Source organism: Myotis daubentonii, chromosome 11 (assembly GCF_963259705.1).
Source record: "Myotis daubentonii chromosome 11, mMyoDau2.1, whole genome shotgun sequence".
Lineage (NCBI taxonomy): Eukaryota > Metazoa > Chordata > Mammalia > Chiroptera > Vespertilionidae > Myotis > Myotis daubentonii.
This window is the reverse complement of record NC_081850.1, coordinates 9,426,593-9,447,750: the sequence shown is the minus strand read 5'-3', so window position 1 is coordinate 9,447,750 and position 21,158 is coordinate 9,426,593. Positions and strand designations below refer to the sequence as shown.

Here is a 21,158-nt window from a genome sequence, read left to right as displayed (position 1 = left end):
GATTGTAAAGTAAACATTTTATTTTTCAGGTTCAACATAAATTGTAAGGGTAAGTGAAAAGTTACTGTTGATGGATAAGCATTTTGCTAAGTTAAAGGAACCAAGGTTTTCAGAAGATTGTGCCCTTTTCCCCTGGTGTGGTTTGGGATATAAAGTCCCTGGGCCCTGCTGTGTGTGCCCTGCCACGCTGGTGGGTATGGCTGGGCGATCTGTTAGATCAATATGAGTGCTGCAAACTGCTCATCTTCATTACTCACTGATTTCAAGGGCAAATTTTGATAAAAATGATTGTGGTTAAGAAAAGTAAACTTGACTGTCTTTTCTGATTTTAAAATGTCACCTAAAATTTTTTCAGTGTATTAGGGAAAAGTTTAGACTGGAAGGCCTGCTGCTTTCAGTGAGTTCACACCTCTGTTACCAAGTTGTCTACGCGGAGGCAGTCTCACTGCGATGAAGCTTTGTAGGAACGTAGAGTTTCAAAACCTCATTGTATTGAGGGAATTGGTACTCCCTAGGTGAGAGTGCTCGCCATGCTAGCATATAAAGGTTCTGAGGGTCAGGAGAAGGACCAATTCTGAAGTTAAATGTGTGTGAAAGAAACAGCAACTGTTATGAAATTATTATTAAAAGAGATATATGAATAAATTTAGTAGACATTGAGGGTCATAAACATATTTTTCTGTTATAAATATATGTGAATAAAATTCCTTGCAAAATCTCTTGATGCACCTCAATGCCATAAAATATCCAGGCTGGACCACAGAGTTTTTGCTTATGATCACAGTAGTCATTTGTCTCCTGGAGGCATGGTCCTGCACCACGGTGAAAGCCCTGCCCCGCTGGCCTGGGACCGTGAACAGAATGGACGCCCTTCATGTTCTGTCTCAGCAGCTGTCATGCCCACTCACCCAGTGAGATATGTCTTTCAAGTACTGGCTGCACTAGGGTGGAGGCCTGCTACATGCCGAAAACTTTACAAATAAACAGCATTACAGAGAGTTCTATGTGGTAATTTTTTATGGAAGAAATTGGTAAAGAAAAATTGACCATTTGATATTCAGGATACTAGTTTCTTGGATTTCATGTAGGTCAGTAAAAATTATGAATTCCATTACATATGACCATCCTGACTCTCATAAAATTTGCAGGTTCTCAGCATTTTCTATCCTATTGGCCATCTGATATTTTCTGTCTAGATTGTTTCAAAGACTTTGGGATCAGTCATGTGGTTTTCTTTTGTTGTTGGTTCCAGATTGAAAATAAAACCATGTAGATTTTATTTTGACTCTTTGAGCATATGTTTTGGCTACAACCTACTAAATGAACTCTCCCTAAAAATCTTGATGTAGACAAGTTGTGAAGTAACTGATTTGGAATAGAATTGCAATGTCATTAACTGGAGATAATACAGTATATTTCTTGGAGTTTATTGTAAATTCAACATGAAAAATGTGCAATATTATTCTGCTTTCTTCCATGCAAAGGGTGAAATCAAAATTGCTGTTTCTATTGAAGATGAAGCCAGCAAAGACCTGCCTCCCGCCGCCCTGCTCTATAGGCCAGTTCGTCAGTATGTTTACGGAGTCCTGTTTAGCTTGGCAGAAAGCAGAAAGAAAACTGAGAGACTTGCTTTTAGAAAGAACAGACTTCCACCAGAATGTATGTACTGTAAAATCCATTGTTTGTTTTCCTCGGTTCCTCATAATCTCATGTGCATTTTCTAAAGCCTTAGAAGGATCATGACTGAGATCACCCTGAGTGCCCCCTCGCAGCGAAGGTGGGCTTCATTTGGGCTCTTAGGAAAGGAGGACAACCACGAGCTTTTTCTCTCAGTAACATCTCAGTAATAGTGGTTATTTGGTAAAATGCTAAAACTGTAGGTTATGCCTTAAACTGATGTGCAAATGGCCCTGACAGTCACTATCCTGCTGTGGTTAGCATGTCTCAAGCAGGGTGACGGCAGTGTCTGCTCTGCAGAGGTCAGTGTTCCTGAGAGGTCCCACCAGCTGTGCGCTCACCACTTTGTGTGGTTGGTGTGTTGCTGCACGTAGCCCCGATGCCAAAGGGCACATGTGTGTGATGGTTTCCCTCAGATCCCAGCTGATCCACTCTGGGGTGGAGGGAGAAGTACAAAGACAAAAAGTATTATTTCAAACATTGGCAAACATTGAGCTCAAAGCGGTTTCCATCTTCTAGTAAAAGTGCCTTTTTGTTCTAGGTAATATTATCTACTAATAGCAAATATAAAAGTCATTGTATATTTAGTAGGCAATATAGAAAAGTTTTTCAAAATTTATAGTCTGAAATAAGAATATTATGAACTGTGAAGTTGTAGACTACAATCTTGTGCACCTACTAAGGAGAAGTAGTGACAGATCACCTGCATGGGGCCAGGTCAGTGCAGACCTGGGGGATGGGTGTAGCTGACCCCCTCAGGGACGGGTGTACGAGTGGGGCTTACCTTTGGAATTTAACCACAGAGATTCTAGCAATGCTGAAAACTCAGGTCCATAGATTCTTAACTTGTCCTTTTTACTATGACAAAGTTATGATTTCTGTAAGCCTTTAAAATGAAGCATCTGACTGTCACTACCCCTGCTTGAGGACAGCTGTGCTAAGAGTGGTGCTGGGCTGTTTGTGCGACTGTAGCTGGAAAAGGTGGTGCAGACCCCAAAGGGCCGCCTCTAGCTGCCTCGGTCAGGGCCAGTTTGTCAGCGGCACTCTTTGTAGAGGCCCCGTATGCTCCTGATGTACATTTCTCACCTTGTACATACTCTCACCTTTTCCTTGCGTCATGATTCATATGCTCAGAAAAGAAGGACCTTTCTTCCTTTGCACAGGGTGGTTCAGTTTTCCGTGCTGGCCTCCCCAGGCCACCTGGCTCTGCTGTGAAACCCTTCCCTCCCCCTTTGGTTCTTTGCTGGGCCTAGAATGCATGTGCTACACAGAACCATGCAGGACTTCCTGCCATGTCCTCAGCACTGTATCATCATTTTTGTTTTCGTGGTGAAAGGCTATTCTTATTTTTATTTGTGTGTTCCAGGAACACAGTTCTTTATACAACAGAATTCTCAGCCGTTTTCAGTGATCTCAACCTGGGGTCCCTCAGGTGAATTCCAGGGCAGCTCCCCTTTGCAGTGTTCACAGCAGCCTGAATGTGGGTGGTGTGCTCCGTTCACACCTTCAGCAGTAGGCAGTGTGAGTCCTTCGCATCTGCTTTGTCCTTGCCCTCCAGTTCAGGAAGTTCTGTGTCGCAGTGAGCTGCAGGTACTCTCAGGAAATGAGTATTAATCTCTTCTGCCGTGCTGCAGGTCTGCAGTTTAAAAATACTGGAATGCACAGCTAGCAACATGCAGCATGCTCCCTCCCTCCTCGTCAGTTCTTTTGTACCTGGTGTTGCAGGTGCCTGCTGGCCTGGGAGAGGCTGTCCTGTTAGCAGACAGTAGGGGAAGCAAAGGGCAGGGGTAGGTATTCACTAATGGACTGGCATCCTCTGAGCATAAGCAAGAGAGAGGCAGGTTGTCGTGAAGGGCTGTGTGTGTAGACCACACCGCAGGGCCCAGCACTATCTCACAGAAAAATGCCAGGGTCAGCTTGCCGGCAGCAGGCCAGCTCTCTAGCTGGGGCAGGAGGGCCTTGGAATGGAGTGATCAGAGAAGAAGGGAGATGGGTGATACGCTTGGGAAGACTCAGATGGGCTCTGTGAGACTCTAGATCGAGTGGGAGAGGCACTGGGGGATGCAAAGGAAAGGAAGAGGCAGGCACGCCAGCATTCCTCTTCAGACATGGCTGAGATGAGTGGAAGAGGCCTTAGCTTCAGAGACAACTCAGTAGGCATCTCTCTTTCCTTTCCTTCTCGGTACCACTCCCCACCCTACTCCTCTGATTTGTTTTTAAGTGCAGGATATAGAGTCGTTGGTTTTTGTTGTGTTACTTTTGGCCAATGGGAAGTACTGAGTGGGGAAAGAAGATGAATTTAGCAAAGAGAATAGGAGGAGGAGTGATGTTAGGGTGAGTTGGGAAGGGGGTGTGGGGTTCTCGGGCTACCTTTCTTGGTGAAGGCAAGAACTGGACTGAAATATGTCTGGCTTGGTTTGGGAAAGGGAGCCAGCTGTTACAAGGAAAAGGGCCTGGACTTAGGGGTGACACTGGAATGGGGTGTTCCTCTATCACAGAAGGGCCAAGGCACCAAATGGCCAAGTGTAGTCCAACATTTAATACTTCTTAAATGGCGCGTTGGATATGTGTTTGTTAATGCTGTGTGTCCCTCTCCTTGGGGAGTGTCCAGCAGCAGTAAAAAAGTGAATGAGTAACTGATGCAAATACAGGGCTTGTTGGAATGGAGACCCAGAGTGATTGGTATTGAGAGCGACGCTCGTGTGGACAGTGCATAGTCACTAAGGGTCTGGCAAAGGTCAGCTAAACACAGTGCAGTGTTTTCTGCTCAGGTGACTTAGGAACGTGGGTTTTGACTTTTCTGTGGGCAAGGAAGAGCCACTGAAGTTTGGGAAAGAGTGGTATTTCTTTTTAGAAAGATGGGTTGGATAGGGACTGTGGCAGAGAGAAAACCTTGAAATGGGAAAGAAAGGCTGGTTTCGATGCCCCCTCTCTAGACAAAGCTGGATTAGCCTCTGGAACTTGAATGTTATCTAGAGAAATGTATTATTAAAGTGCTTTTACAAATAAAAATTTACCTCTGGAAAGATGTGTAAATTTGACCTGTGAATTTGCAAGTTGAGAGACCTTTTAGCTTATAAGTTTGGTGAGTGAAACATTTACAAGTGGCTTTAGAATCGTGGTCTTTTGGTGGAGCTGATAACATTGAACTTCTTTCATGCATTCGTTATGTTAATGAGGGGAAAACAGCCTGCAGAAAAGGCTTATATATAGTAATACACATCCACCAATCTCATAACTAGAACGCCACATCTCCACATGGTTGAATTTTGTCCGTGGAATCTTCTGTGCACTCTGCAACTCTCTGTCCTCTTTAGCAGTGTTAAGATTGCTTCCTAGGACTCTTCATTAGGTTCCAGCTGGCTCTAAACACTGATTCTGATGGTGCCACAGCTTTAGGTGGCCATGCCTGGAACAGCTAAGTGACTGCACATTTTATGTCCTTAAGGAGAAAATGCTGTAAGCTTCTTGGCACTCTGGATGAGAGGGGAAAATGACAGTGTCTGGTCGTGCTGAAAGAGGTTGACCTTGAACGGTTTCTGGGGAGTTCTTGGTTGACAAGATTTCAAAGATGAGTCTGTTAAAGTCTTGTTTTACCTGCGATCATTCTTAGGTGAAATGAAGGCAGTGGGACTTTGCAGAAGATTCATAAGCCATGTAAAAGTGCACCATGGGGTCTTGGGACAGATATGCTCCTCAAATACCTGCTGGCTTTGCCGTCCACTTTGGTGTCTGGTAGCCAAAACCATGCTATGTGGGTTCCAGTGAATCTGCCTACTCACGTGGGGGATGCAGCCACTTTTGAAAATGTGGGCTTTGATCTAATACAGCTCAGAACACTGTTCATGCAGGTGCATGTTGCTGTGTGGCCCCTGTGACAGGCGTTTCCATGGAGGGTGGTCATCAGAAAGAATTCGTTAAAGGGCGTATTGAGTCTGAAGGGTTGTTTAAAAATATTTAACTCTTAGTAAATTTAAGACATATGTCCTCATGATTAATTGATCCTAATCTATAATGAATTTTTGTGTGATTTATCAATGTTTCACTTTAAAGTCATTATATGGCTAACGTAGTTTATGTACAGTCAGATCCTTAGAAAATTATAGCCTTTGAAAATCGTATTGTATTACATGCTGGCAGATTATTTTCTATTGCTCTCTGTCCATCCCTAGGTTCTTTAATATTGATTTCAAGGAATACTTCAGAATATGTGTTTGTAATGGCAGTATGCTACCGAAGTCACTTTTGTGGAATTCCATGTCCCACTAGTGGGGCCAGCAAAAGACTCCTGACCCCACACAAGCAGATTTGCCCACATGTGCTGGGTGGTGGCAGTGACAGCTGGAGGTGGCAGCTGTATGGTGGCAGTGGAGGATTTGGGACCAGGAAGCTGCTTCTAGAGCTGCTAGAATAAAGGCTGTCCGGAGACAGGTATGGTCTCAGCCAGCCCTGGCCTACAGGCCTTTTGTATGTGAAATCAGGTGAGGGAGCTGCTTCTAAGACATGCTCCTGCCCTGGAGGCAGCTCTGGCCTTTGCTGCCCTGTGGCTCTTTTTCCTAGGGGCACTACTCAGCCTCTGGGCTCAGGTTCCCAGCATGCTCCCCCAGGGTGAATGGAAGGGACCAGAAGAAAGGGCTCAGGCGCTAAAAAGATGGTAGGACAGCTCAGCAGATGTTGCTCAGTGGTTGAGCATCCACTCATGAAACAAGGTCACTGGTTTGATTCCCGTCAGGGCACATACCCGGGTTGCTGGCTTAATTCCCAGTATAGGGGGTGTGCAGGAGGCAGCCAATGGGTGATTCTCTCTCATCGCTGATTTTCTATTCCCTCTCCCTTCGGCTCTCTCTAAAAAATCAATTAAAACATTAAATAAATAAAAAGACAGCAGGACAATGAGTTGCCTCAGCTATCTTAGAAGAATTAAAAATCAGGAAATAAAGCTCAGGGAGTTGCACGTTTTAAAATTATTGTCCTCTTTATAAAACTGACCTGTTTGTTTGTAATAAGTCTCCCCAGTACCTCAAAATTAAGTAAGTAAAAGAAACAGACTTGTAGACAGTAGGTGGACATAAATTATAAACATGAGGTGAATTTATATTAATAGGAAGCAAGTTAAAATATGAGTACTATTCTTATAATGGATTTCTCCATATTTATTCTTTACTTTTTAAACTATCAAGAAAAGCCAAAGAGAACATTGGTTTTTCCTTTTTTTTGTTTTGGAAATTTTGTGTCAAATAATTGAGACTGCTGTTAAAAATAATTAAATTTGTCCACTGTGGATTGTATTACAAACGGTACTTCAAATGACCACTATTAGTGTACTTTTTAAAATATATATGAAGATTGCTTATATCTGTTCATCTGAATTTCTTTATTCCACAAAGCTTTCTAGAATTAGCATTAGCGAACTGCCTCTTCCTCTCAGAACTTTGAACAGCCGTGCTCCAGAGACATAGGAAGGCGGCCTGGCTTAGAGGGCACTCTTGGATTAATATTTAAGTCAGAGGCCCTTGAACTTGAGTTAATATACTAGGAATGATATTACTAGGGAAAGGAAAGACTAGAATAGCATTTACTATGTGTCTCAAACACCATGTTTGTCCCTGTACCCGGTGGTCTACTGTACATGTATATTTTTATGGACCAAGGGCAGCCCTTAGCTTCAGACATAGAAAACTTGAAGGGAAAAAATCAGTCTTTTACCCCTGAGAGTCATGGAGGTGTGTGCACAGAGGTGTTGTCAGCATAAGGAGATGTAGAGCCATCTGGGCCTCCACCTGTGTACCGACTGCGGAAGTTAACCAGCACTTTTCCCAGTAGGAGGAAAGGCGCTGAGCTGTTATTGTACCGATGTTTTTGTTTCTGCCCTGATATGAAGAAACTGGAGTTTGTTTTTTATTTCTTTGTGTGGTGTGGCTTTTTTTACCATAACCCCAGGAAAGCTCAGCAAGTAAAAGACTCCACCCCAAATACACAAAGCATGCACAGACACACCCATGTGTGCACACATGCACACACAGACACAGACCAAAGATCCAGGTGGTCGCAGTCTTGGAAGTCCTCTGTCCCCTCCTTTTTCTCTCACCTGTAACCACTTTGTGTACAGGCCAAACTGTCACTCCTTAGCCCCCAGCCGGCACTGGTGTTGGTCACAGTGTCCTGGCACTGAGTTTAGAGACGTACTTCGTTGTGTTGCCCTATAGGCAGCTCCTACAAGTCAGCTGGAATTGGCTTACAAAATGGAACATGTTCGTTATTTCTGGTCTGGAACGGATTTCAAAATCAGCATCATAACAGATCTTCCAAGGTAGAGGATGACTAATGTCTGGAGGTAAACATTTACTAAGAGGTGAAGTATAACACTGTGTTATCTACTGAAATTTTATTTGCAAGAGGTACTTTCCATAATGAAAGTGCATTATAAATTTAGCTTCTGGTGGCAAGAAGACGAGTTGTTTCGAATGTAAAAATTCGATTTAGTGTAAGGTAAGGAAGATGATCTAACATTGTTTTTTACCTTGCAATTGTCAGCTTTTCTGTCAGTAGTGAAGACAAGATGAAATTTTGTTTACGATGACATAAGATTTTTCATGGCCAGCGGCTGGATCAGCCGACTGTTCTGCTTTAACAAGGCAGCATGAACTTGTCTTTCTAAAGCGTTGCCATCACACCACAGTGCTCTTGGCTAAGGCCCAGAATGTTCTCAGGGTGTTGAAATCGATTGCCCAGTTCCATCCAGAGAATCCCTGCATACCCAGTGGTTTTGTAGAAATAAGAGCCCAGATGACTTGTTGGCTGGCCCCTTTGCATCTGCTTGTTTCTGTGAGCTGCCCTCCCTCCTGAACAGCAGTGCCTCAGGAAGAAGCCAGGAGCCGGAGGGGAGGAGGTGCTGTGTGTGCCAGCCACCCTGTGTTGGCATCTTAGAAAGCAGGGGCCGCCACATGTCAACCCCAAAATGAATGTTCCTTGGAATTCATTAATCTATAAAATACCAATCTTCAGTTAGTTAATCTAATGTACTGAGCCAGTTATTACCACATAACAAGGGTATAAGGTGCCCTTGTGTTTCTTCTTTGGGGTCTTGTTGCAGAGTGACTCATTGGCCCTTTTGTCATTCCTGGTTCCAGGATTGAGGGTGGGGTGACAGGGAAGTTGGTGCCCCAACCCTGGGTGCCTCACCTGCCTCACCCATGTTTTGGCCCTGTCCGGTAATTGGCCAAAGGTTCCCCAGCTATTAAGTGGTGGTATACACAAAAGATCTCTAAATGTTGAGTTGTTTAAAAACAGATACACACGTGTTAAAAATAAAGCAAGCCAGGAACAGCTTTGCTTTGGAACAAAGCTTTGTGTTATTGCACATTTATTTTGTCTGATAAAGACATGTATTTCCGAAATTAGATTTGAGCCATTCTTGTCATGAATAGTGCAGCTAGGCAACAAAAATGCATAGAAGGATGAGAGGACATTAATTCATCTGATACCTTCTTCACAGCTGAAGTCTCCCCCGCCCCATCCTGTGCTCCTGGCGGGCACTGACTGCATGTCCCCGCGAGGATTGGTCAGGCCTTTCACAAGCATCAGCCACGGTCCTGGGTGCTAGTGTGTAGAGAGGCTCACCGTTAGCCACTGCGAGGGGTGTGGGATCTGAGCACACAGCTTCATGCCAGGGAAATGCAGGCAAACTTCGGTCCCTCAGAGCTAGTGTGGACAGCTGTCCAGGGCAACTTCAGAGAAGCCTCAAGGGGAACAGCCACTTGTAAGAGGCATCTCCAACCTCCACTTACCTGTGATGTGGGACTTGGAACATAAAGTAGGTAGAGGTGTAAGCATTCGGAATGTAAGAATGAAAATTCTCCACCAAAAATTCACTTCTAGAATGAAAACGACATAAAATAATAAAATGATGCTAAAAAAATTAATAAAGAGAGACAAGAGCAAAGCTGACGAAAGGGAAAGAAGTGAATGAATGAAGATAGGTTTAATATGGATGCCTGTTGAGAAACTCAAAGGAGACTTCTGGCACTATATTCCAAGGTTCTTAAGATTTAGGAAATTCATGCTTTGCGTGTGTATGTGTTTTGGGGGAGGAGTGAGAGAGCCAAATTAACTAGTTGTACAACCATAGATACAATCTAATCAGTTCCTTTAAATAAATTTTTGCCACCAAAATGAAGGTATTACTTAGAAAAAAAATAGATTTGTGCATTTTATTCTTTTTTGGCATGGAAATGATTTTTGTGGTGTAACCTAATAGAAACTGGTGAATGGCTTATTTTGTAGGACCACATTCTGCTTGTGGGATATTGCAGGACTGCGGGGAAGGGGTGGCTAGATTGTGAGTCCGAGGACAGGGTCTGTTGGATGCTGGGAGCTTACTGGGTCTGTGTCTGGAACCTAAAAATATTGATGAACACAAAAATGCATATACTTTAATACATGTGTATCCCTGTTTTGACTTGATAGACTTTAAAATAAGCATTTTAAGTTTTCTTTTAACATTTAAACATGAATATATTAAAATGTAAATGAATGGGACAAAACAGTAACTCTTTTGTAAGAGGAAAATTTTCTGGAACTACCTTGACTTGCACCTCTGTTCAGGGTGTGGCCCAGCACTTCTCTGCAGCATGGCCTCCACACGGCTGCCTGGGGCGAATGTGCTCAGCTTGCTTTCCCGGTGCTCACTCAGTGCGTGTGTCCAAGTACCAGACTCCTGGTGCTCTTCCTGACCTCTGACAAGATTCTTTCTCGCCTTACTCTGTTTAGACTTGGGATGGAGCTAGAGATGACCGTTAATTATTTAACCTTATCAGGATTTGGATTTCTTGGTCTCTCAGCTGCTGCAAGCATTACTTTAGGGAAAATGAGCCACGGTGGGGTACTGTTACTTGGAAAGAATTGAGGTGTGAAAGATCTCATTAGATAGAATCATAGTGCCGTCCTGGCTTCCATGTTGGCCGCTGGCAGCTCACTGGGCTCTGCTTTAGTTCTGATACTTAATGTTCCTTACAAAATGCACACCCAAACTTTACCATTGATTGTTGTTAAGTCATAACACATTGCTCTGCAGTAGGCCTTGTCTTCATTGTATTCCCGCCATAGTTTTCCTTTCCTTTACTTGGAAATTATGTGGAAGAATGTACATATTTGTGTGTTTTAAGAATTAACGACATTAATAGTGGTAAAACAGCTGCGGATAAAAGTCATTGTTTTGTGTTATATCAACTTAGAACGTCTTGCTTTTTTTGGAGTGAAAATAGAGCATTTTACACTTTGTCTTTAGCCTTGCTGAATAGAATTACTGCATACTGGTGTCACCTTGGATTTCTTAACATGAACTATTGCTTCTGCTTGCAGCCTTACTGGGCTTTCAGGGTCTCACTGCATGGTAGTTTGCTCTTGCTAATCCTTTAACATTTTGTTATCTTTGTTAAAGTAAGAGATCCTTAAGTAAAGTGGCTACCAAATGTAAATTCTTTCTCAAGTCTAATTAGTAGAAGTATTTATCTATGTAGAAAAAGGTTAGCTATCTAACTTGGATTTTCCGTGGACTTCCATGATAATTACATACTTCTGTGAATTATGCCAGTTGTTATTAATAAAACTATTAATGGATTTTTATATTAAAACAAATTTCGACTAACATTTTTAATTTATATATATTATAGTTATATGGGGAAATCAAGTCATGATTTGATTGAGAAGAAATTTATTGGTGGCTTCACTGAAAATGTAAATGAAGGATTAAAGTACATAGAGTAACAACAAATGTCTTAGACATGAGAACTGATGACTAGTGGCTTGCTAACTAGAGGATGTATTGTTACATGGGAGGTAACATCTTCAGGCTGTCACTACTAGAGCAGTTTACTTTTGTTAGGCTTAAAAGAGCTGAGACGGGGCATAAATGCTTCTCCTCTGATTTCCTTCTAGCGGTTTCACCAGTGATCATTAAGGAGTGGGCAGCTTACAAAGGGAAATCTCCGCAAACTCCAGAACTGGTGGAAGCTCTTGCCTTCAGGGAGTGGACCTGCCCCAACCTGAAGAGGCTCTGGCTGGGGAAGGCAGTGGAGGACAAGAACCGCAGGATGAGGGCCTTCCTGGCCTGCATGAGGTCAGACACTCCAGCCATGCTCAACCCAGCCAGCGTGCCCACTCATCTCACGGTGCTGTGCTGTGTCCTACGGTAGGTGTGGCACAGCTGCTCTGGCAGCTGCATGTCCTCCAGCAGGTGATTGCACAATGCCTCTCAGAGACCTGTGTATGAAATAGAGGGGGGGAGGCGTGGATTTTATTCTAGGTGAACTGGGTTATCTGTTGAAATTCATCCACATCTCATATTTACATATAACTACAGAAATATAGGCCATGTAAATGCAATGTGGATTTGAATTTATGTTGTACAGTGGGGCCTTGACTTACGAGTTTAATTCATTCTGTGACGGAGCTCGTAACTCAAATTACTCGTATGTCAAATCAAAAAGTGAACGAGTGAGACACGTGATGCTGGGCTGATGTTGCGGTGTTCACTGTGACGTTCGCGGCGCCAACTAGTGGTGGGGTATCTGAAGCTGGCTCGTAACCCGAATTTTAGCTCGCAACTCAAAGCAAAAAATCGGCTGAGAGACAGCTCGTATCTTGAAAAACTCGTTATTTGGGACACTCATAAGTCAAGGCCCCACCATATAATATGTTTACAAAATAGGTATATTTGGGGAACACGTGCTTTATCCTATCTAATAAAAGAGTAATATTAACTGTCACACCCTTGCTCCACATTCCATCAGTCCGTCACAAAGATGGTGGCGGCCACGGAGCTAGAGTGAGCAGGAGGCTTGGTTGCCCCCAGCGATGGAGGAAGCCAAGCTTCCCGCCTGCCCTGGCCGGCCCTGAGCTCCACTCAAGGCTACAAAGTTTGAATTATAGAAGATAAATAAATGCCGGATACCTCCTTCCAGCCGGCCTGGCCTCTGCTCAAGGAGGGGCTGGGAACATGGGTTTCCAGGGGCAACCCAGACTTCGAGTGGGACCGAGGCAAGAAAGTTTCAATTATAGAAGTTAAATAAATCCCAGATACCTGCCTCCAGCCAGTGGCCATGGCTAGCCTGAAAACGGCCCTCAGCCCCTCACCCAGACTGGCCACTCCCATGGGCTGAGGGTCCCCACTGTGGGGCTTGATCAGCCTGCAAACAGTCATCAGCCCCTCACCCAGGCTGGCCAGGCACCCCAGTAGGGACCCCCACCCTGAAGGGGGTGTGGCCAGCCTGAAAACAGCTCTCAGCCCCTCACCCAGGCTGGCCAAGCACCCCAGCGGGACCCCCACCCTCATCCGGGACACCCTTCAGGGCAAACCAGCCAGCTCCCACCCATTCACCAGGCCTCTATCCTATATAATAAAAAGGTAATATGCATGTCTTGACTGGTGTGGCTCAGTGGATAGAGCGTCGGCCTGCAGACTCAAGGGTCCCAGGTTTGATTCCAGTCAAGGGTATGTACCTTGGTTGCGGGCACATACCTAGTAGGGAGTGTGCAGGAGGCAGCTGATTGATGTCTCTCTCTCTCTCTCATTGATGTTTCTAACTCTCCATCCCTCACCCTTCTTCTCTGTAAAAAATCAATAAACTATATATATTTTTTAAAAAGGGTAATATGCAAATTGACCCTAACAGCAGAATGACTGGGAATGACTGGTCACAATGACATACACTGACCAGCAGGGGGCAGACGCTCAAATCAGGAGATGCCCCCTGGTGGTCTGTGTGCTCCCACAGGGGGAGCTCTGCTCAGCCACAAGCCAGGCTGATGGCTGCCAGCACAACGGTGGTGGTGGGAGCCTCTCCCGCCTCCTCAGCAGCGCTAAGGATGTCCGACTGCAGCTTAGGCCTGCTCCCCGCTGGCAATTGGACATCCCCTAAGGGCTCCTGGGCTGCCAGAGGGATGTCTGACTGCCAGCTTAGGCCCGATCCCCCCCTGGGGAGTGGGCCTAAGCCAGCAGGTGGACATCCCCCGAGGGGTCCCAGACTGTGAGAAGGCACAGGCAGGGCTGAGGGACGCCCCCCCCCCCCCGAGTGCACAAATTTTTGTGCACTGGGCCTCTAGTCTCTATATATAAAGGCCTAAGGGACCAGCCAACTGGCTGACGGCCGGTAGCTATGACATGCACTGACCACCAGAGGGCAGATGCTCAATGCAGGAGCTGTTTGTGACAGCAACTTTGCAGAGTGCCCTCTCGCACTCTGAGATCCCTTGGGGGATGTCGGACTTATAGTTTCGGCCCAATCCCTGCAGGCCAGGCAGAGGGACCCCCACCTGCCAGAGGGACCCTGCTAACTCCACAGATGCCTTTCGAGCCCCGGCACCGTCCCAGGTGCTGCCGGCCAGAGAGGAATGGTGAGAGGTTGGCTGTAGGGTGTGTCCAGCCTGTCTTGCCCAGTCCCGCCCCACTGGCCACCTTCTAATTAATTTCCTTTTAATGTGCACAAATCCGTGCACTGGGCCTCTAGTGTAAATATAATGATTTTAAACAATTTAGTTTTTAAATATTAAAGATTTTGAAGGCAATCAGGGAAGATTGTATTATACTAGAGGCCCGGTGCATGAAATTTGTGTATGGGTAGGGTCCCTAGGCCTGGCCAGTGATCAGGCCCGATCTGTGGGGCGACTGGCGGGGAGATCGGGGGGCACCTGTCTTGGCCAGCCTGGCACCGCCTGCTCACTGACCCTGCCCCCCACTACCACTGCTGGTCGCCTCCCTTTGCGGGGCGATCAGGGGGCCCCTGCTGGCATCTGCCTTGGCTGGCCTGGGGCCTGCAGTCTGCGGGAAGCTCCTGAGTTGAGCGTCTGCCCCCTGGTGGTCAGTGCACATTATAGTGACTGGTTGTTCCTCAATTTGGTTGATTTGCATATTAGGCTTTTATTATAGAGGAGATTATTTGGGATTGTTCTATAAGGAAAATGTGTCTCTTCTTTCTGCTCATTTGTTTAACCATATGTATCAGTATGGACTTGGGGTTATCCAGTTTATTCCTAGAATTATAACTGATGTAGTGTCCTTGTTTATTTGATTACTCGGGCCTTGGGAGCTCATTCAGTGAGCTACAGTGTCCTTTGTAACCCTGGCATGTTCTTGCTTTTTGTGGTACCACATGATGCCTAGGCTCATGCGCATCTTCCCTGCCCTGGAACCTGCCTCTAAGGGGCCAGCTCCTCCTTGGAGAGAGCAGTTGAAAACCCAGATCTGGGCACTGTGTGGTTCTAGGTCAGGGGTGGGCAGACTTTTTGACTCGAGGGCCACAATGGGTTCTTAAACTGGACCGGAGGCCGGAACAAAAGCATGGATGGAGTGTTTGTGTGAACTAATATAAATTCAAAGTAAACATCATTACATAAAAGGGTACGGTCTTTTTTTTCAGTAGTTTTATTCATTTCAAACGGGCCGGATCCGGCCCGCGGGCCGTAGTTTGCCCACGGCTGTTCTAGGTTCCCTCGGTTGACAGGCCACAAATGCCTGTGTAGACACTGTTTGGCATGCATACCTGAGTCAGGTTTGTTAGTTTTTTAGTATGTTTTTCTTTTAACCAATTTAAAACTCAGGGAAAGTTCCAAGAGCATTTTTTTCTTTTTAACCCAGATACTACCTGAGTGTGATTTTCTAACAAACTAGGACACTTTCCTGTATAGTCACAATATAGCCATTGTACTCAATCAGCATCTGCGCTTTATTTCTATCTTCATTTCAGACCCTCTCTTTGTGAAGCCCGTTGGTTTCCAGAGGGCGGAGCAGCTCTCCCTCTGCTACTCCTGGTCCCATGCAGGCTGTGCGTGTGCACTCTGGACGTGACGAAGGGGTGTCTGCGGGACATTTCCAGAGAGGTTCTGTTCCGTTTGTAACTGATACGTATTTCACGGGAGGCACTTTGAAACTAATCATTCAGTGACTCTTGGTTTCTGTCTTCAGTGGCTTCTAGTCCACTGCCACCATCTTTTAATTTGGTGCTTTGTTGTCACCTACTGGACCGTAGGGGCCTTGTCAGGCTGCCCTCCACAGTTGTCTTTGTCATTTTATGAGCCCTTCCTGACTTCTCTGCAGAGGTGCCCTGGTTGTCGTTGGTGGGGACAGTATTGGATCTCTTGTCCTCCTGGTCTGTTTACAGACACACAGACATCCACAGGCTTGTGGACTTCTGTTTGGCACCTCCAACCTGCCCACTTCAGTTTTCTCTCCCTAGGTGTGTGGCCTCTGACGCTGAGAGAGACAGACAGTAAAAGCCTGGGGCACAGCTTACCTCCAAGCCCTAACCTGTCTTAGCCCCATGTGTCCTGCCCCTGAGCTGGCTCCTCCTCGTCCAGTTCCTGATCACCTACTGGGTCGCACCTGCTTGACTGTTGACAGGGGACAGAGCTTTAGTCAGGTGTTTATTTCCTAAAGTTTCTTATATTCAGACTTTAAGGCCAGTAACTTACTTAGAAGCCTTTCCCTAATTAAATTGAGGTTGACTAAAATGAGCAGTTTCTTATCTTTATCTCCAATGAGAATGAACTAGTGAGAAAGACCATTTCTTTATTTGGTTTTTGAATCCCTGGTTTCCTCCGATGGAAAGTTTATTTATAGACTGGTTTTTATCAGTAAAAACCGCCTTATATGAATTAGCCAAAAATTTAAGATTAAGAGTGGCCTAAAATCAAATTAGCAATAATGAGCTTGGTTACTTTGTATTCCTCTCTTTGAAGTTTAAAATGATGTATGGCCTTTAGTCTAGTGGGGCAACCTACTGCCCACCATATACTTGACCCGTAAAACCTGCTGGGCCAGGCTTATGGGGCTGCCCTTGAACACAGTGGCCATGCATTAGCGTAGGGTTAGCTGCTGGTGCTGGGAGTGCAGCATTCATGTCGTTAATGTGGTGGTGCTTTGTGTCTTGTCTGTTATGCATTCAGCCACGTGGGTCACGGGATGCTCGGACCTCTCTTCTCTTCATGTGATTGGTCCTCGTGGACCTTCATCTGCCATTACTCCAGAAAAGGCCTTCATAGAGTCTTCCTAGGTTTCAGGACTGTCCTGGTCCCTGCTTTTAAGACAGTGTTTATTGTAGTTTTTGTGTGTATGTGGTTGTTTATTAAAAAAATACTTATTTTAGACCTTGAAGAGGTTTATAAATGTAACTAATAATCTCGGGTCTGAACGAACCTCTGCATCTGTTCGTGTGTGGCATCCAGAAGCTACAATGAGTGCAGTGCAGACCCCGTACTCCGGCAGAAGCCAGCTGACGTGCTTGGGGTGAAGAGACTGCTGCGTGTGGAGTGGGTGCCTGGACCAGGGAGTTTCTCGCTTGGGAAGACTGTTACAGATCCTGAGGAGGGCAGCGTGTTAGATGAAGGATAGTGTCTCTCGGGACAAGTCCCAGGGCCTAGGACACCATAAATGGGTTGGTCCACTCCACTAAGAGAATCCATTCTGCCTTCTGCATTTGAGGCCCCAGGACAGTAGCTGAAGAAGGCTACCCTGCATGGCCTCTATTTGGTCAGTGGATATAACCTGCGAATAACATGGGGATGGGCTGAGTAGTAGGTCTGAAGCCTTGGGGTAAAGAGTGGGAGGGAGGGTTGGAAGGGGGCGTTGGACAAAGACAAGTAATAGGATTGGTAACAGGACGAGTAGTAAGAGCCGCTTGAGAACTGGCTGTGGGCTCAGGCTGACAGCCCAGTGGTCCTTCTCTGGGGGCATTGCAGCTGCGGGCAGGGAGAGGGCAAAGCCTGCATCCTGGACAAGGTGAGTCCCTGTGGCATGACCCTTGGCCTTGATAGCTGGGGTGGGACAAAGGTCATTGATCCCAAGGCCAGGCTGTCATCCACAAAGACTTCTTTTCTTTCTTTGATCTTTTTTCCCCCATAATTTCTAACTAGAAGAAATTGTGAGATGAAACAAAGAGCTCGTCGCTGTCCTTTACCAGGCTCCCCACACACTAATGTTCTGCTGCAGTTGCTTTTTGCTCCTCTCTGTGTTTGTCCTCAGTCCCCTGAATGTAAGTTGTGGGCATGATGTCCCTTTATCTTAAGCTCTTCAGTTTGTGTTTCCTAAAAAACGAGGACATTATCAAAATTAGAAAAATAATACTGGTACATCTTCCGTACCGATCTCACTCAGATTTTGCCATTTGTTCTAATAGCATCTATTAGCAACAGAAAATCTTGGCTCATGCTTGCATTCAGTTGTCATGTCTCCTCCAGTCACGACTGCTTCTTGTCTTCTCTGGGTTGATGCAGAGACGTTTCTGAAGAGTGAGCCCTGGTTTTCTGCACACCCGGGGTCTGCGGACAGTCAGTCACCTTAGACGCACATGAACAAGTGGAAATAGTGTTGACACACAGGTGGCAGCCCCCAGCTGCACTTTGTCACCCTCTGGGGAGGCTGCTTCTCAGTCTAGGTTTGTCCATGTTCCTTTAGGGTAGAATCCACTTCTGCATCCGGGGCAGGCACACCCTATCAGGGCGGAGGTGATCTCCTTGATACTTTCACTAGTGTCAGCATCCACATGTTACATATGTCCAATGTGATGTTAGGACAGCACTCTTGGGGGTGGGGGGAGAACAGCAGGCAAATCCCTAGAATCCTTGTAACAGAGACCAGGAGGGGCCAGTGTTGGAGCAGAAGTTCAGCATGAGGGTGAAGCAAGTGTTCAGAACAGGACAGATGGCCTTTCCTGGGGTACCGCCCAGAAAAACAGATGAGGTCCTGACCCAAGAGAGCTCATGTTCTCCTGAGCGGACAGACTGGGTTATGTCTTAAAAGAATCTAAATCAGTAACCAAAATAAGATATGGAGGTCTTGAACCCCAAACAGAACCAGTGGAGCCTGTTCCAACACTTGAGGAGCACAGGCAGGGTCCAGCTCCCCCTTTCTGCCCTGGGTGAGAAAAGGGAGCCGCAGATACCCTCATACCTCCATGGTAGGAAACTTGAGACCCTAGGAGAAGGTGTGGAAAAAGAACGTCCAGAGAAAACTGAGCGACGTAAAGGGGCTGAGTACACTATCAGTGTGCAGCTCGGAGAATGTGGACATAGGAGATGACGGAGGGTGCAGGTGCTAGCTGCTGCCAGGGTTGCCATTTGTGCCGTCCTGGGGGGTGGTAAGCTATTTGTTTATGTAGCTGCACATCTTTATGTCCATTTTATACTCTTCTGCATCCAGAAAGGCTTTCCCAGGACTCCCAGCGAGAAAGAAGTAAATGGTAATTCTGTCAAAATGTAAGAGGAAGCCAGATGGAGGAAACAGCAGATATTCTAACCAAAAAGACTATTTGTTGCTGCAGCTAACCTGAATTCTGGGAGTCTTTGCAGCCAGGAAAACCAGGAAAGATCTTGAGAAAACCAACCTGCCCCCAAGATATTTTTTTCCTGATTAATAATTTTTAAAGTAACATCAAGCCAAGGGCTAGGGAGTGGGGGAGTTCATGTTTTATAGGTTTGCAGATGAAAGGAGTTGTGGGGGTGGGTGATGGGGATGGTCCCACAACACTAAATATACTTAATACCACTGCACTGTCCACTTAAAAATGGTTAAAATGGTAAATATGTTGTGTATTTTACACAAGTTTTAAAAAATAAAAGGGATGTATAACATGGATACTTAGGCAAAGAACATTGGGTATTGTCACACAGTCTTTTCCACAGTAGTTTTTTCAGAGAAAAGTAGAGGGACTGTCTCCATATTTGCTGTTTCTTTTTCTGTGTTCCTGGGGACTGTAGGCACTCATCCTGAAGACTGTGGTTTTAATTCTCATTCTGGGCTTCCTTTCCACTTTCTGTACATTTCCCTCACTAAAGCTCATAAGACCATTGTATTTAATATTTGTGTCACTCAAACAATTGCAAAGGATGTTATTTTTGTCATTGCAGATATTGACAGTTTAATGAAATAAAACTTTTACATTATTCTTTAAAGTATATCTGATCAGCCCTGACTGGTTTGGCTCAATGGATAGAGCGTCGGCCTGTGGACTCAAGGGTCCCTGGTTCGATTCCGGTCAAGGGCATGTACCTTGGTTGCAGGCACATACCCAGTAGGGAGTGTGCAGGAGGCAGCTGATCGATGTTTCTCTCTCATCGATGTTTCTAACTTTCTATCCCTCTCCCTTCCTCTCTGTAAAAAAATCAATAAAATATATATATTTTTAAAAATGTATCTGATCAGATATAAATACCACAGAGATTTAACATCTACTATCTTTTACTTTGAAGTTCATTTACTTCCTACTAAGGCTATGTGATTTTACCATGAAGTATCTAAGCTCTGTGCTTCTATTTCTCCATCTCTCAGATGGGACAGTCATGGTTCCTCCTCTGAGTTTCTGTGACCATGTGAGGAGCCAGTGCATATAAATGATTAGACCAATGCCTGGCACCTAGTGAGCAGTGTTGGGATTTTTATTGAAAATATTTCTCTTAATGAACTGGATGGAACCTCTTCCTTCTCCCATTAGTTCATGGTCCTGTGGTGAATATTAATTGTTATAAAAAAGAGATAGGGCTTTGCACCAACTGTGATTCTCGTTTTTGTTGACTTAGATGTTAAGCCCAAGAAAACTTCCTCAGCAGATGGGACTAAAAAGAGCTTTGTGAGGCGTGTCATGCAGAGATGACATAGGGATCTATCACCAGAAGTTATTTTTAGTGATCAGCTGGCAACTTGATTAGGTCATCCTTTAAGTTTGCTGGATGCAGAGAATTAGAAACTGTTGGACTTGAACAGGACTTATGACCAAGTTCTTAGTGGTTAGCCCAGCCGCGGGCAAACTATGGCCCACGGGCTGCATCTGGCCCGTTTGAAATGAGTAAAACTACTGAAAAAAAAGACGGTACCCTTTTATGTAATGATGTTTACTTTGAATTTATATTAGTTCACACAAACACTCCATCCATGCTTTTGTTCCGGCCCTGCGGTCCAGTTTAAGAACCCACTGTGGCCCTCGAGTCAAAAAGTTTGCCCACCCCTGGGTTAGCCCTCAGGCTCTCAACACAAACGGGCATCTGCACTGCAAGGTGAATAAGGGGAAGAGGATTGGTTGGAAAAAAGGTAATGTGGACACCTGGTGGTTCTTAGGCAAATGGAAGTTGTCGATTTAGAAATTGCTTTCCCATCAGCTGCTCACATCAGGGTAGCCCCCAGTAAATCTGTGCTCGGGGACTGTAGGCGTGCATTCTGAAGACTGCAGTTTTAATTCTCGTCCTGGTCTTCCTTTCCACTTCGTCCCTGTCCATTCACTGGCCACTGCTGGATCCCCTTGTGCAGATGGTTCATGAGACACTTCATCAAGGGATTCATCTGTCTTATTTAGACCTAGGTTTGCCTCCTGGGTATCTTTGAATTAAATAGATAAATCATAATATAAATCTGGTACACATTATGTGTTTTCAGGATTTTAATACTTAACAAAAGTGAAGTATATCAAAAATTACCAACCAGCTAGTTTGCAGTATGT

At 45.2% G+C, this 21,158-nt stretch overlaps 1 protein-coding gene across 2 annotated transcripts in view; it reads left to right on the top strand.

Annotated features, from left to right (window-relative positions):
• The window catches only part of FAM120A (family with sequence similarity 120 member A), a 114,321-nt gene that overhangs the window by 70,963 nt on the left and 22,200 nt on the right, over nt 1-21,158 (top strand). For both annotated transcript variants that reach the window (XM_059656455.1, XM_059656454.1), the window contains exons 10-11: nt 1,485-1,659; nt 11,614-11,866. In XM_059656455.1, the coding sequence (XP_059512438.1) occupies nt 1,485-1,659; nt 11,614-11,866 (428 nt within the window). The remainder of the gene's footprint in view (nt 1-1,484; nt 1,660-11,613; nt 11,867-21,158) is intronic.